This window comes from Xenopus laevis, chromosome 4S, assembly GCF_017654675.1.
Source record: "Xenopus laevis strain J_2021 chromosome 4S, Xenopus_laevis_v10.1, whole genome shotgun sequence".
NCBI classification, from domain to species: Eukaryota; Metazoa; Chordata; class Amphibia; order Anura; family Pipidae; genus Xenopus; species Xenopus laevis.
Genome location: NC_054378.1, coordinates 53,191,389 through 53,203,871, shown reverse-complemented (window position 1 = coordinate 53,203,871; position 12,483 = coordinate 53,191,389). Strand labels below are relative to the sequence as shown.

General features: G+C 39.2%; 1 protein-coding gene across 1 annotated transcript; it reads left to right on the top strand.

Annotated features, from left to right (window-relative positions):
* Positions 1-111: 111 nt before the first annotated feature.
* On the top strand, positions 112-10,957 carry ccne1.S (cyclin E1 S homeolog; the record flags this gene model as incomplete). Its single annotated transcript, NM_001087977.1, is given in 12 exon segments — positions 112-195; positions 784-835; positions 946-1,033; positions 1,134-1,202; positions 2,400-2,551; positions 4,029-4,164; positions 5,801-5,947; positions 6,025-6,120; positions 7,326-7,460; positions 7,580-7,691; positions 9,325-9,482; positions 10,448-10,957. Coding segments are annotated over 11 exon segments (1,227 nt in total). The 3' UTR covers positions 10,568-10,957.
* Between the last annotated feature and the right edge of the window lie 1,526 nt (positions 10,958-12,483).

The following is a 12,483-nucleotide window of genomic DNA, read 5'->3' as shown; positions in this document are numbered from 1 at the left end:
CCCAACTAATTGCCACTCGTCTACTATTTATTCATTTTACTCAACAACAAGTGTAATAGATCAATCTATTTATACATATTCTACACATTCATCCTTCGCTGCTCCCTATTTATACTGTGAAGCTCTCCGCCCTCGCCTCGTCACATCTGCCGCTGCTCTTGTCCGTCTCCTTTCGCCATTGGATCCGGTGCGTGGGTGAGTGCGCAACTTGCTCGCCTCGAGGCCTACAGCGGGCACATCCAGTCTTACCCTTTCCACACTGTCCCACAACCCATTGGACAAGTCTATTTTAGGGGGGTTCTACTTTATCACAGCGACTGTAGGGCTGCGTTTTGCGACATCCGTGCTTTACGGCTGTGAGTGTGCATAGCCTGTACTAAGGGGTTAAATGTGTCTGCGGGAGGTATAGCAATCGAGGGGTACTGCTGTGAGTGTATAAATCGAGTAGAAGTGCCTTTATTTAAAGCTAGGGGGGGTGGAAGCATGTTTGTTCCCTATCCCTTCCCCCCCACTTAATAAGTAGAAGTTGTGCGGCCATCTTCTCAGCTGCTGCCTACACAACATCTCGGGGTACGGCCTGAGACGTATGTGGGTGCTGCTGCTGTGTATAATATAAAGGAACAAGCAGTCAAGTCTCAGGCCTGTGTTGCATCTCCACCCTCCCTTCCTCCACCTTCTTCCCGGCGCCAAAGCTTTAGTGGGGGCAGGGGACAGAACTACCAACATTTACTCCTTGAAATCCGGGTTTTTACCTTCAGTTTAACCTTCACTCTCCAATTGCAGGACAGAAAGTTACCCTTCATTCATTACAAAGCCCTGAAATGCCTGTGATAAGGTATGTGTGCCATGATGACTAATCCCAAACACATGTCAGGCTGATGAAACTTTCACATTTCCAATTTAACTTATTATTATTTTTTTTTTTAAATAATAATCGTTTTGCAGAAATCCGGCAGCTGAGAAAAGCACAAAGGATGAGAGGACGGCAAGCTGTACTGTGCGCTCCCGAAAGAGAAAGGCAGATGTGGCTATTGTAAGTTCATACAAAGGGCCATGTGCAGCGTTGGACACTGTGTGTGTGAGGAGCTTTGCTCTGGCATTCTCCTCAACTTCTTTCTTGTTTTGATTCCTAGTTCTTGCAAGACCCAGATGACACTTTGGATTGCTTGGAAATGACAAAGAAAAAACAATATCAAGATAGGGTAATTAACACCAGAGCCTTACTTGTTCAATTTTGTATCCTCTCTCATGATTAATTTTTTGATTATCTTTATAGATCCGGGTATGCTTGGTGTAGGTATTTTTAACAAATAGTATTCTGTAGGCCCCGGTATTCAGTAATAATAAGGGAAGAAGTAGATGGCAACAAGTTCACCATTTGATACAGGCTAAGAAAGCGTCCATTTATAATCTGTTTTATGTGAAAACCATTTAAGAGGAAGTTGGTGCAGTAAAATCAAATTATTTTACTAATGTCACATTTAAGACGAACTGCAATAAAGACAGGACATAGTCCTGTCTAAATAAATAAAAACACAATCTTGGAAAAAAAGTTAAAAACCCTTGGAGTTTCATATACTGGATGTGTAAAGTATTTTTGGGTTTGTTAGATTTTAGTTTCATATAGTGCCTTGCTTTGCATAATGGAGGTGCATGATTCTGCATTTTTATTTTTTAACTGCATGTTGCAGTTTTCGTAACCTAACTACTGCTTCTAGCTGTGTGACTTCACTTAAGGGTCAGGCCACACAGGGCATTTTGGGGAGATTTGGTCGCCTGGCGACTAATCGCCTCACGATGAAACTTCGGCCGACTTCGGAAAACGAATCACAGCGTGTTATTAGCGCCGGCGTTTTTTCATTTTAGCCGGCGCAGAGTGAGGGAAGGCGTTTGGGGAGATTGGTCGCCGCAAAGATGAGGCTATTAGTTGCCAGGCAACCAAATCTCGCCAAAAACGCCCAGTGTGGCCTTACCCTAATAGGAAGAATTTGTCAGCTATCGAAGGATCTTCATCTGCTTCAAAATAAGGTGGAATTTTCAGTTTAAATTCTACCTTCATGCTCCTTTTTAAAAGATTCCTAAATAATACCAGAATTGATATTTTGCCCACGAATCTTTTTACATATTTTTCTGTTATTCTTTAAAAAACACAAACTCAAGAGTTTTGTCTACAACAGATTGGTAACTAGCATTTCGCCAAATAATGAGTCACTCAAACCTTTTAGATTTGGGATACTTTTGAACCATATCTTGCTGTTAAAGTGTGTGAATTTCGTCGGAAAATGTTAATAACAGAATTGGATCAATAGAGTTTTTCAAAAGACATGTAATACTGTGTTAATCATCGTATTCTGTGCGCGTTTTTTCTGCTTTTTATACACTTCTTATTCTGTCATTAGGGACCATGGAGCAATGAAATGACATGCAAAAGCCCCCACAAATTGATTCCTACACCTGAAAAAGAGGAACATGAGCCAAACCCTACAAGCTACCCGCACTTTGCTTCGCTCCGGTTCAGTCCAGTCAGCGCTTCTCCTCTTCCACGTCTTGGGTACATTCCTTGTGTAACTTGACTGTTCCATTGGTGTTACCGTAGTGCCGTTGAATCTGTAACTTTTTACTTTTCAGACATGTAGTACAAGGGCAGTATATAGTTTAGTGAAGAATCTTGGGTAAAGGGTGTTTCTGAGGTAGCAGCCACCCCCTTCATCCGCTTAACCTTTCCTGTGCGGGGGGGGGGATGCAATTGCACTCTCATTAGAAAAGCTGAATTTGTGGCTTACAAAACTCTGCTCAAAAAAGTACAAAGAGCAGCTTCTGCCTACCCTGGTAACCAGCTTGTTGCTGCCATCTGAGGCGAGTTTTTCAATTCTCATTGTACCTTCGGTATTAAAGAACCTTTAGCTTACCCAGGTGTGTTTTTCTAATATTCCTTTTATTTATTCACTATAAATAGATTTTCTTCAAAAGACCATTCTGAGGTGCAACGGTTCTGGTTATAGAAAGCTGACATTATGACTAGAAGTTGGATTGTAGGTTTAGAAACTGTATTCCACCCACCCTAGAGCTAGCAAATCGTTGGGGCTGGCAGCATCAAAGAGCTTTTCTTTATCCATGTACAACTGCTATTTATATCAACCGACTTGTATTCCATTGTGTACTTTGATTACATTGTCAGGTGGTAGTTTTTTTGTCAGACATGAGCCCCCTGAAGGACCCTAAATCTGTGTAAGGAACCTGTATCCTGAGCCTAGCCATTGCTTGTAGTCTACAAATTCTTCTGTTGCAGACTCACAAAGACTTGCAAGTAACATTCTATGGTACTGAATATCAAACAGATAACTCCTTTTCTGCAGTCTGCCCTGATGTTCTGTAACCCAAAATCACAAGGTTACTTTGACCCTAACACCTACTCGTTATATGCTGTACCATTCACCAGAACATGCTCCACCTTAGTGAGCCACCTGGAAATTGTAGGATTTCACTCTTGGGTAACTTTGCCATAGGTATTATCCGCAACCCAAAAGATTATTTGGTTGCTCGTCTCACTATAGACATAGTTTGAACTATGTTCTGGCATAGACATGTGACTTGTGCTATACAGCGCAATGTGTTTCAACATCTTTTTAGCAATTAGATAAATGTACCCAAAACCATCACATTATTTGACCAACCAGCACCCATAAGGATACAGAAAAATGTGCAATTTTATCTTCTAACAGTAGTTCATAATTAATTATTACTGCATACATATATTTGACTTTGAGATACTTTATTTTTATTTTATGCTTGACTTTTTAAAAGGGTACTGGGATATCAAGACACAATCAGAATTGTTTTTCTTTGAATAAATGGCCTTTATATGAAAAACTTTCAAAAAGGGTGTGGGGTTCTTGGCAATGGTCCAAGGATACCACTTTTACATTAGAACATTCTTTCTTAGTATATTATCCACTTTTTTAATGACCGTTCTTAAGCATGCAATTCAGAATTGCGATCTTTGTTTTGAGTACAATCTAATGTTGTAGGTGGGCTAATCAAGATGATGTCTGGAGGAATATGTTAAACAAAGACCGAATTTACCTGAGGGACAAGAATTTCTTTGAGAAACACCCCCAGCTGCAACCTAATATGAGGGCAATCCTTCTAGATTGGCTAATGGAGGTAAGTACTATTTTACTTTTTCCCCTTCATTCCTTAATTTGCTTTCAAAAGTATTAACTTGCTTTAAAAAAATAAATACATCACTTCAGCTTGTGAAGCTGCGTATTTAATATGAAGCTGTATTGGAATGGAGATTGTAATGTGTGCAAAGGTCCTGCAGTAACCAGGTCTGAGAAAAACTTTGTCAAAACGTAAAAAATATTTCTGAATGTTCCTCTTCAATGATGCAAAAACTCTATTTTTGTTGATTCCACTTGCTTGGGAGCCTATGCAAACTTTGGCAATTGCTTATTAGGGTTCATATGTTAAGGCTGACTCTATTTTCTAACATTGGTGGACACATGCATCTAGGAGAAATGGTGAAATGAGTTAAAGTCAAAAATTACTGTTTCTGAGGGTTATCCCTTACCCAACTCATTTATTTCCCTTAGTGTCCTCTAGGGTTGATGGGACACTTAATATTTTATTTTACTCCATTTAGGTTTGCTCTGCTAGATTATTCTTGGGGCCGTCGTCTGCCATCCATGTATTTTGGTACCAAAATTAAGACCTATCGGACCACAATAGTCGCCTAATGCTACTTATGTTCACATGGGATACTCTGGCTGAATTTTGAATTTTTTTTTTTTTGGGGGGGGGGGGGGTACAGGCCCCCCTAAAAGTTTACTGTTAAAAAATTGGCTGAACAAATCCCTTTAAGCAGTAGTGAGTGCTTAACCCTCATTTGTGTTTAATTTTGGTACTGTACATTGTGGCTGTGTGATTAGGAGTAAAACTGTTGGAAAACACTTGGCATTATTAAAGGACAAGGAAAGGCATTTTTTAAGAACTCTATCTTTGGAACCTACCCACCAGCACTACTCAATAGTTGTCTTGCCTATTCTGTGCCTCCTTTGCTAGACCTGATCCTCCATTTATTTTCCGCATCACAGTGGTAGCAGGGGCCATATGTTTGAATACACGTCATCAACATGGCGATACTGTGTTGTACGCACGTGTCGCTGTGTTCCACATCAAATTTTACCAGTTCAGCCTTAAAGGAGAAGGAAAGCTCTAAGATAGTTTATTGCCAACATATTAGCCACAATAGTGCAAGCTAGAATGCTATATTTATTCTGCAGAATGCTTTACCATACCTGAGTAAACAGCTCTAGACACTCTCTGTTTGTTTAGGATAGAAGCTGCCATATAACCTTGGTGTGATATCACTTCCTGCCTGAGTCTCTCCCTGCTCACTCATAGCTCTGGGCTCAGATTACAGCAGGTAGGGGGGGAGGAGCAAACTGAGCATGCTCAAGCCCTGCCCTGGAGGTTTCAGCTGAAAACAGGAAGTCTGATACAGAAGCCCATGTGTACACAATAGAAGGAAAGAAATGCTGTGTTTCTTTTGACAGAGGACTCAGAGCAGCATTACTTTGAGGGTTTACTGGTATATTTAGATGGACCTTTCTTATAAGGCTTACTTAATTTTAGCCTTTCATTCTCCTTTAAACTAAGTGTCTTGGTATTGAAGCTTGGAAGCCAGCATCCACTTTATTTCACTGGATTTTGATGTTTTGCCAGTAAACTCCATGTTTATTTAATAATTGAATGTATTGTTGCGCCAAAACGTTAATCTCCTAATCTTCTCCCCCAGGTTTGTGAAGTGTACAAACTTCATAGAGAAACATTTTACCTAGCACAAGATTTCTTTGATCGGTTTATGGCAACTCAAAAAAATGTAATCAAAAGTCGACTGCAGCTTATTGGAATCACATCTTTGTTCATTGCTGCTAAGATGGAGGTTGGTAAAGTTTTTACTTTATTTTGCAGTAGTGATGTGGTGGGCTTCCATAAAATAAATTCTTTACTTTATTGCAGGAAATATACCCTCCAAAGCTGCATCAGTTTGCATTTATCACAGATGGTGCCTGCACAGAAGATGAGATTACAAGTATGGAGCTGATCATAATGAAGGTAAAACCTTGTGGATTTTTTGTTAATTATTTTATGCAAATGTCCAAGTACAAATTTACTATGGCCTTTCTTTTATTTTATTAATATACATTTGAAGTCTAAGATCTCATTTTGAATCTGAACTGCAAAATCTTGTCATGCAACAGCACAAGATTTTGTTGTGTACTACAAAATCTGATCCCCATAGCTGTAATATTAAGTTGGATCCGCTAAGTAGAATTATGTGTTTTGTTCATGCATCTACATCTGATGTCCAGTGTGTTTTCCCCTGGTTCTTTAGGACTGCAGTTTATGCCACTGAAACTTGACAAAAATAATTAACTTTTGCTGAAGCTTAAATTCCTGGTGCATGTAGAATGTGACCGCTAGGGTATCATTGTTTGATAGCTGTATTAATGAAAAATGCATCAAATAAATCAAGGAAGATTTACCCTCCCATTAACAACTATTTCTGTATGTAATTTTTGGACTTGTTGGATTATAAAGCACATTTGTCTAGCTTGATTATCGATTTGATTATTTAAAGGTGTTGTTCACCTTCGAACAACTAGTTATTTTTCAATAGATCACCAGAAATAACTACTTTTTCCATTTATTTTATATTTAAGTCTAAAGTCTTTTTTCACCTTCTAAAGTGGGGGGGGGGGTCTGGACCCTGTAAACTGTTCTAAATTGATACATTTGCTCAATACATTTCTTATGTTTGTCCCTTCTTAGCAGAATCCCTGGGTTTCAATACAGGCAGCTGTTAGTATTGATACAATAGTTGCTAATACTCCAGGGATGCTGCTGAGAGATGTATCCACTAAATGTTTCAAAATTGTAACAGTTTAGAGTCTGCACCTGAATTACTGAGCTGCCAGACTCACACCACAGAAGGGAAAATTAGATTTTGGAACAACCGTAAAAAAAAAACATAATGGAAAGTAATTGAAAAAATACTTTTTATTTCTGGGGAACAATCTGAAAACTGAAAAGTGTTTGGAAGGTGAACAACCCCTTTAAGTACAGGTCTGGGATCTCTATTCCAAAAAAGTGATATCCAGAAAGCTTCAAGATATGTGAAAGCCATCTTTCAGAATTATTTGCTTTAAAATGAACTCTAAATAGTTTCTACTGTATAGTAACTACAGCAACAAATTATTAATTTGAATGTTTAAAATGTGTATTTTCTTTTCTCTCGTCTTCCTGCCTACCCCCCAAAGGATCTTGATTGGTGCTTAAGTCCAATGACTATGGTTTCTTGGTTTAATGTCTTCTTGCAAGTTGCATATATAAGAGAACTGCAGCACTTTCTGCGCCCCCAGTTCCCTCAGGAAGTTTATATACAGATAGTGCAGGTAAGGTACCAAAACCCCTACACATAAGGTACCAAAACCCCTACACATGTTTCTGCAGAGTATATTTAAAATGCCTCTTTTGTGCTTCAACTGTATACATGTTCTTCTGTCTCTTCAAGCTGCTGGATTTGTGTGTGCTTGATATTTGTTGCCTGGATTATCCATATGGGGTTCTTGCAGCTTCTGCCTTGTATCATTTTTCTTGTCCTGAACTAATGGAAAAAGTTTCAGGTATGTTGAATAAAATATATATATTCTTGCAACTACATTGCACACTAGGCATAAACATAACACTTCACTTTTACTATCCAGCTTTATACTTTGTATTTTAGGTAAAGACTTCTGACTGTCCTTTAAAGGAACAGTTCAGTGTAAAAATAAAAACTGGATAAATAGGCTGTGCAAAATAAAATATGTTTTGAGTAAGTTAGCCAAAAAATGTAATGTATAAAAGCTGGTTTAACTGGATGTCTAATATAATAGCCAGAACACTACTGCCTGCTTTTCAGCTCTCTAACTCTTGAGTTAGTCAGCAACTATAGGGGGGGGGGGCCACATGGGACATAACTGTTCAGTAAGTTTGTAATTGATCCGCCACATTGAGCTCAGATTCAAAAGCAAGTTATCACCCATGTACCCCCTCCCCTCAAGTCACTGGTTACTGCCTGATACAAGGGACTTGCTTTGGTTGACTAACTGTATTAGAAATCTTTTTAATTTTGCACAGCCTATCTATATTTACCCAGTTATTTTTATATTGAACAATTTCTTTAAACAGTTTGCAAATGTATGTGAAATGTCCTCCAGTGTTCCTTTTTGATTGCAGATGATCAAATATCACTATAGAAACTGAAGGGCAACACTGCAGTCAGGTGTTTTCTTTATAGGCCTGTGCTGCATCCAGATGCTAGGTATCTAATGCTGGTAGACTGCTGATGAAATTGGTTTGTGTGCACATTACAATTTAGTTTTCTATTATAAGCATATTCTGAACTCATACAAATGTCTGTCTTTTTGCTATGTTTATTTGCATTACTGCTTATAATGGAGTTTACACTGCATTCATAAACATTTTGATATTGCGTAGATGTTAAGCTAAAGTCTTATTATGGGAAGGCCATCTCCCATAGACTCCATTCCAAACAAGTAACTTGCATTTAATAATGGCTTCCTTTTACTCTAATAAAACCGTTTTTACTTAAACCCACTTAAATTTAATGTCATTATTGTAGGCAAAATAATCTTATTATTAATTAATGATTACATTATCATCTAATAAACTTGAGGTATGTAGATAAAAAAAAAATGATGGCAAGATCCCTTATCTGGATTATTCAAGGTACTGGACACTTTAGACAACAGGTCCAATACCTGTATGTGAAATTTAGGAGCACTAAACAGAAGAAACGGGCACAGTATTTAAGTGGGCACCTGTGAGAACCAGGGGTTGCTTTAGCTATGTAATCTGCTTCTCCAGTGCATACCTGCATAAAATGAACATGTATTGAACAGTCTTCTTATTGCAATTTTTGTATAGTTTTGTAAAATAATATTCTAATTTGACAAGCAACTTTCCTAGAAGAAGCTTAGCAGCCGTGGCAGTTGGTAGCTCTTTTGCTGTTGACTTTGGAGGATGTTGGGTAAAACAATGTGTATTATAATAGTGTATTTGCCTCTTGTTAAAAAGCAAGCCAATATATCATATTATGGATGTTTGATTTTTGGCTACTGCTTTGCATTGCATCACGTTGGACTTTTTACATTTATTTGCCATTGGGCTGTAGTAAATGATCCCTCAAACTAGTTTTACTTTTAAGATGTCATGAATTTATATAATATTTTCTTTACCTTTTACATTTTTTAGGGTTTAAGCTGACAGAGTTACAAGGGTGCATAAAGTGGCTTGTTCCTTTCGCAATGGCCATTAAGGATGGTGGGAAATCAAAGTTAAAATTTTTTAAAGGTGTTGATATTGAAGATGTTCACAATATACAGACACACACTGGTTGTTTGGAACTGATGGTAAGATTTCTCATTATGTGCCATTTGCCTCTGATAGTATGAAGCCATTTTAATATTCATTAATACACTGGGGTATTGAAAACTAATAATGGTGGCTGGTTCTGTAAGCTAAACAAATAGTCAAAGTTTCGTCGGGCCCCCTGCAAAAAAAAAAAAGGGGCCTATGCTCTGCACCTTCAGCCGGACACAAATAGTAGAGCAATTACTCGCCACATAAAGGAAGAGGCACAGGTGCACCGCCCTGAGCCTTTTCCCATTGGGGAGCAGGTAAACAAAACATATGAAGCAGGCATTCTTCCACCAGGCAATTGTAATAAAGTAGATAAAGTTTATGTCCACAGCCTTAAGCGTTTTGTGTTCTAAACACTTGGTCATAGGCTCCCTCCCTTCATCCATCCACTCCGTTGTGTCCCGGTCCCTCGAGTCGGCAAAGGTAAACGAGTGGCTGGGGAGGGGGCATTTTCTAAATTATAGAGGACACAGACCCATAGTCTGGGGGCCCCCCATCCCGTGAATGCCGGGTCTGCTTCCTCTAAAGCTGTGCCAGTGGCAGAAAACCGGCCCAGGGTTCTTCCAGCACGCACCTGGGAGTGATCCTCTTCATGCTTCTTCTCTTTTATTTCCTGGGGCAGACGCATGCGCAGTAGAACAAAATAGCCAGCTTTTTCATTAAAGTTGAGCTTCTTGCTCTACTGCACATGCGCAGCCGCAAGAAGAAAGAAGCAGGAAAAGGATCGCTCCATGGTGCTTATTGGAAGGACCCTGGGTCTGTGCACTCTTCTCCTGATTGTCAGGTACGTAAATACAATCACTTGGGGGTGCCTAACATTTGCCGCTTCCAAGTATAAAATGAATTTCCTTCTTCTTTAAGGGAGCATTGGGTTTGGCTGTTGTGGGCATTAGGCCAAGTAATGCCGCTGCAAGTAAACTAATCCTTTTTTTTTTTTTTTTTCCTCCTTCTTCAGGAAAAGGTTCATATCAACCGGGCTGTATTAGAGGAGCAGAACAGGGCATCGCCAATACCAAGTGGTGTTCTGACTCCTCCCCAGAGTGATAAAAAACAGAAATCTGATCCAGCAGACTAACAGTTCTCTGACTTTGTCCATCACACTTGTCCTTTAAATGGAGACTGTAAGCTTTTATGAACTTTTACTTTGATACCACTTTTACTCAAAGTGATTTAAAAGGAAAGGCTATAGGAAATCTGAAAAGGATCACGTGATCAATATGCTGCTATGGAGGAAGTATGGCTATACTTGATGGAGATCAGCTGCTGGGGGCCAAGAAAAACAATGTCCTACCATATAACGTAGACTGTACCTGGACTTCAGATGAGCTAATCAAAGTGCAATTTCTTTTTTAAAGAATCTGGCATGAGTGTTGCCATTTTATTTCTTTTTAACTTTAAAATGAATGCTGCTACATATTTTTTCTTTTAATAAAGATGCCGTCTAGAAGACAGCTGCTTTTTAATATTTTCAGCTGGTGTCTGATTTTCCATGTTGATATTTTTAACACAACATTAGCTTTATGTATGGTTGTTTTAATATTGTATCTATGTGTTGCAACATGTTCAAAAGCTCTGGCTCTTTGTAGCATGTTTTTGCCGCCTTCGGGGGGGGGGGGAAGAGTTGTCCTGGGCTCCGCAGGGTTTTTTCTATGGGGGGCCCGGCCATGCTTCACTTGAGTAGCCTGGCCCCCCTGCTTTCAGAATGCTGCCAGCTTCAGGAAATAAGACAGCAGCTCCTACATGCAAGATTTTCTCCTATTCAGATTTTCTGTACCGTCATTGGTTCTTTAAGGTTAATTGCCGTTAAAGCTATATATAGACAGAATTTTCGACAAATATGTTATCGCCAGTTTACTAGCCTGCGGTAAATATAAAGTTGCGAATTTTCTTGCGCAATAATAATTGTTCGCCAGTTATCGCATTCACTGAAAATAACGCTACGTACACATACGCATGGTTTACTAAACAGCGAAATGTGCTAAAGACAAAATTAACGCCAAAGTGTTTTTCTCGCCAGAAAATTTTTCAAGGGGCAGGAAATATCCCATAATAGTGTTTTTTTTTTTTTTTTTTTACACTCATTCTTTGCTGACAGGAGAGAGATCTGTAGCTATTGCTGACAGGATGTTTTAGCTTCTGCTTCTATCTGGTGCAACAGCAGCAGTTTCAGCTCAGAGGTGTATTATTGGCAGCGGCATCACAGTCCAAGGATTCGTCAGCCTCTACACTTTTTTGGTTTCATTGTGATTGGCTACATTAAACTGTGCATTTCTATGAAGCAAAGAGATTGACTGGTATGATTTCTTGTTCCTATGATTCTATTGGCAGAAGGGTTTATATGATGCAGACATGTTTGATTGGTGTTACTCTGGTGATGTTGTTGGATGGTATAATCATCAGTCAATAAGGTTTGAGTTTTGAAGGTGCATTTCTGGCCATAAATGTCACAGTAACAATTGCCATAATAACCGCCATAAAACAAGACTATTTTATAGCATAAATATTTGCAAAAACTTCATTTTTTGCCAGAAAATTCGCAACTCGCTAAAATTACCGCTAACGTAAGCTGGTTCCTTAAAGTAGTTACCGCAAGTGATCACAATGACTTCTGAGCGTATCGCTGTTTAGTAAACTTAGTCGATGCGAATATTCTGGCATAAAAATATTCTCAGCGATAACATGCGGAAACTTAAAGTCAGATTTACCGCACTTTAGTAAACGGACCCCTGTGTGTGCTGATCACTAATGTGGCAGACCTTGCTTCTGAGGCTATGGACACACAGGCTTGTTGTCAGCCTATGTATTTTTGTCGGCTGAAAGAAGCAGATCCACTTGGTGCCCCTGCTCCGTTTATTTAAAATCAGATCAGCCTGTGTGCAGTCATACACTGACCTCCGCTTCAGCTCTGCTATGTGTGGCCACACACAGGCTTAATTCAAATCAATGGAGCAGGGGCACTGAGCAGATTTGCTTCACTCGGCCTGCAAAAAA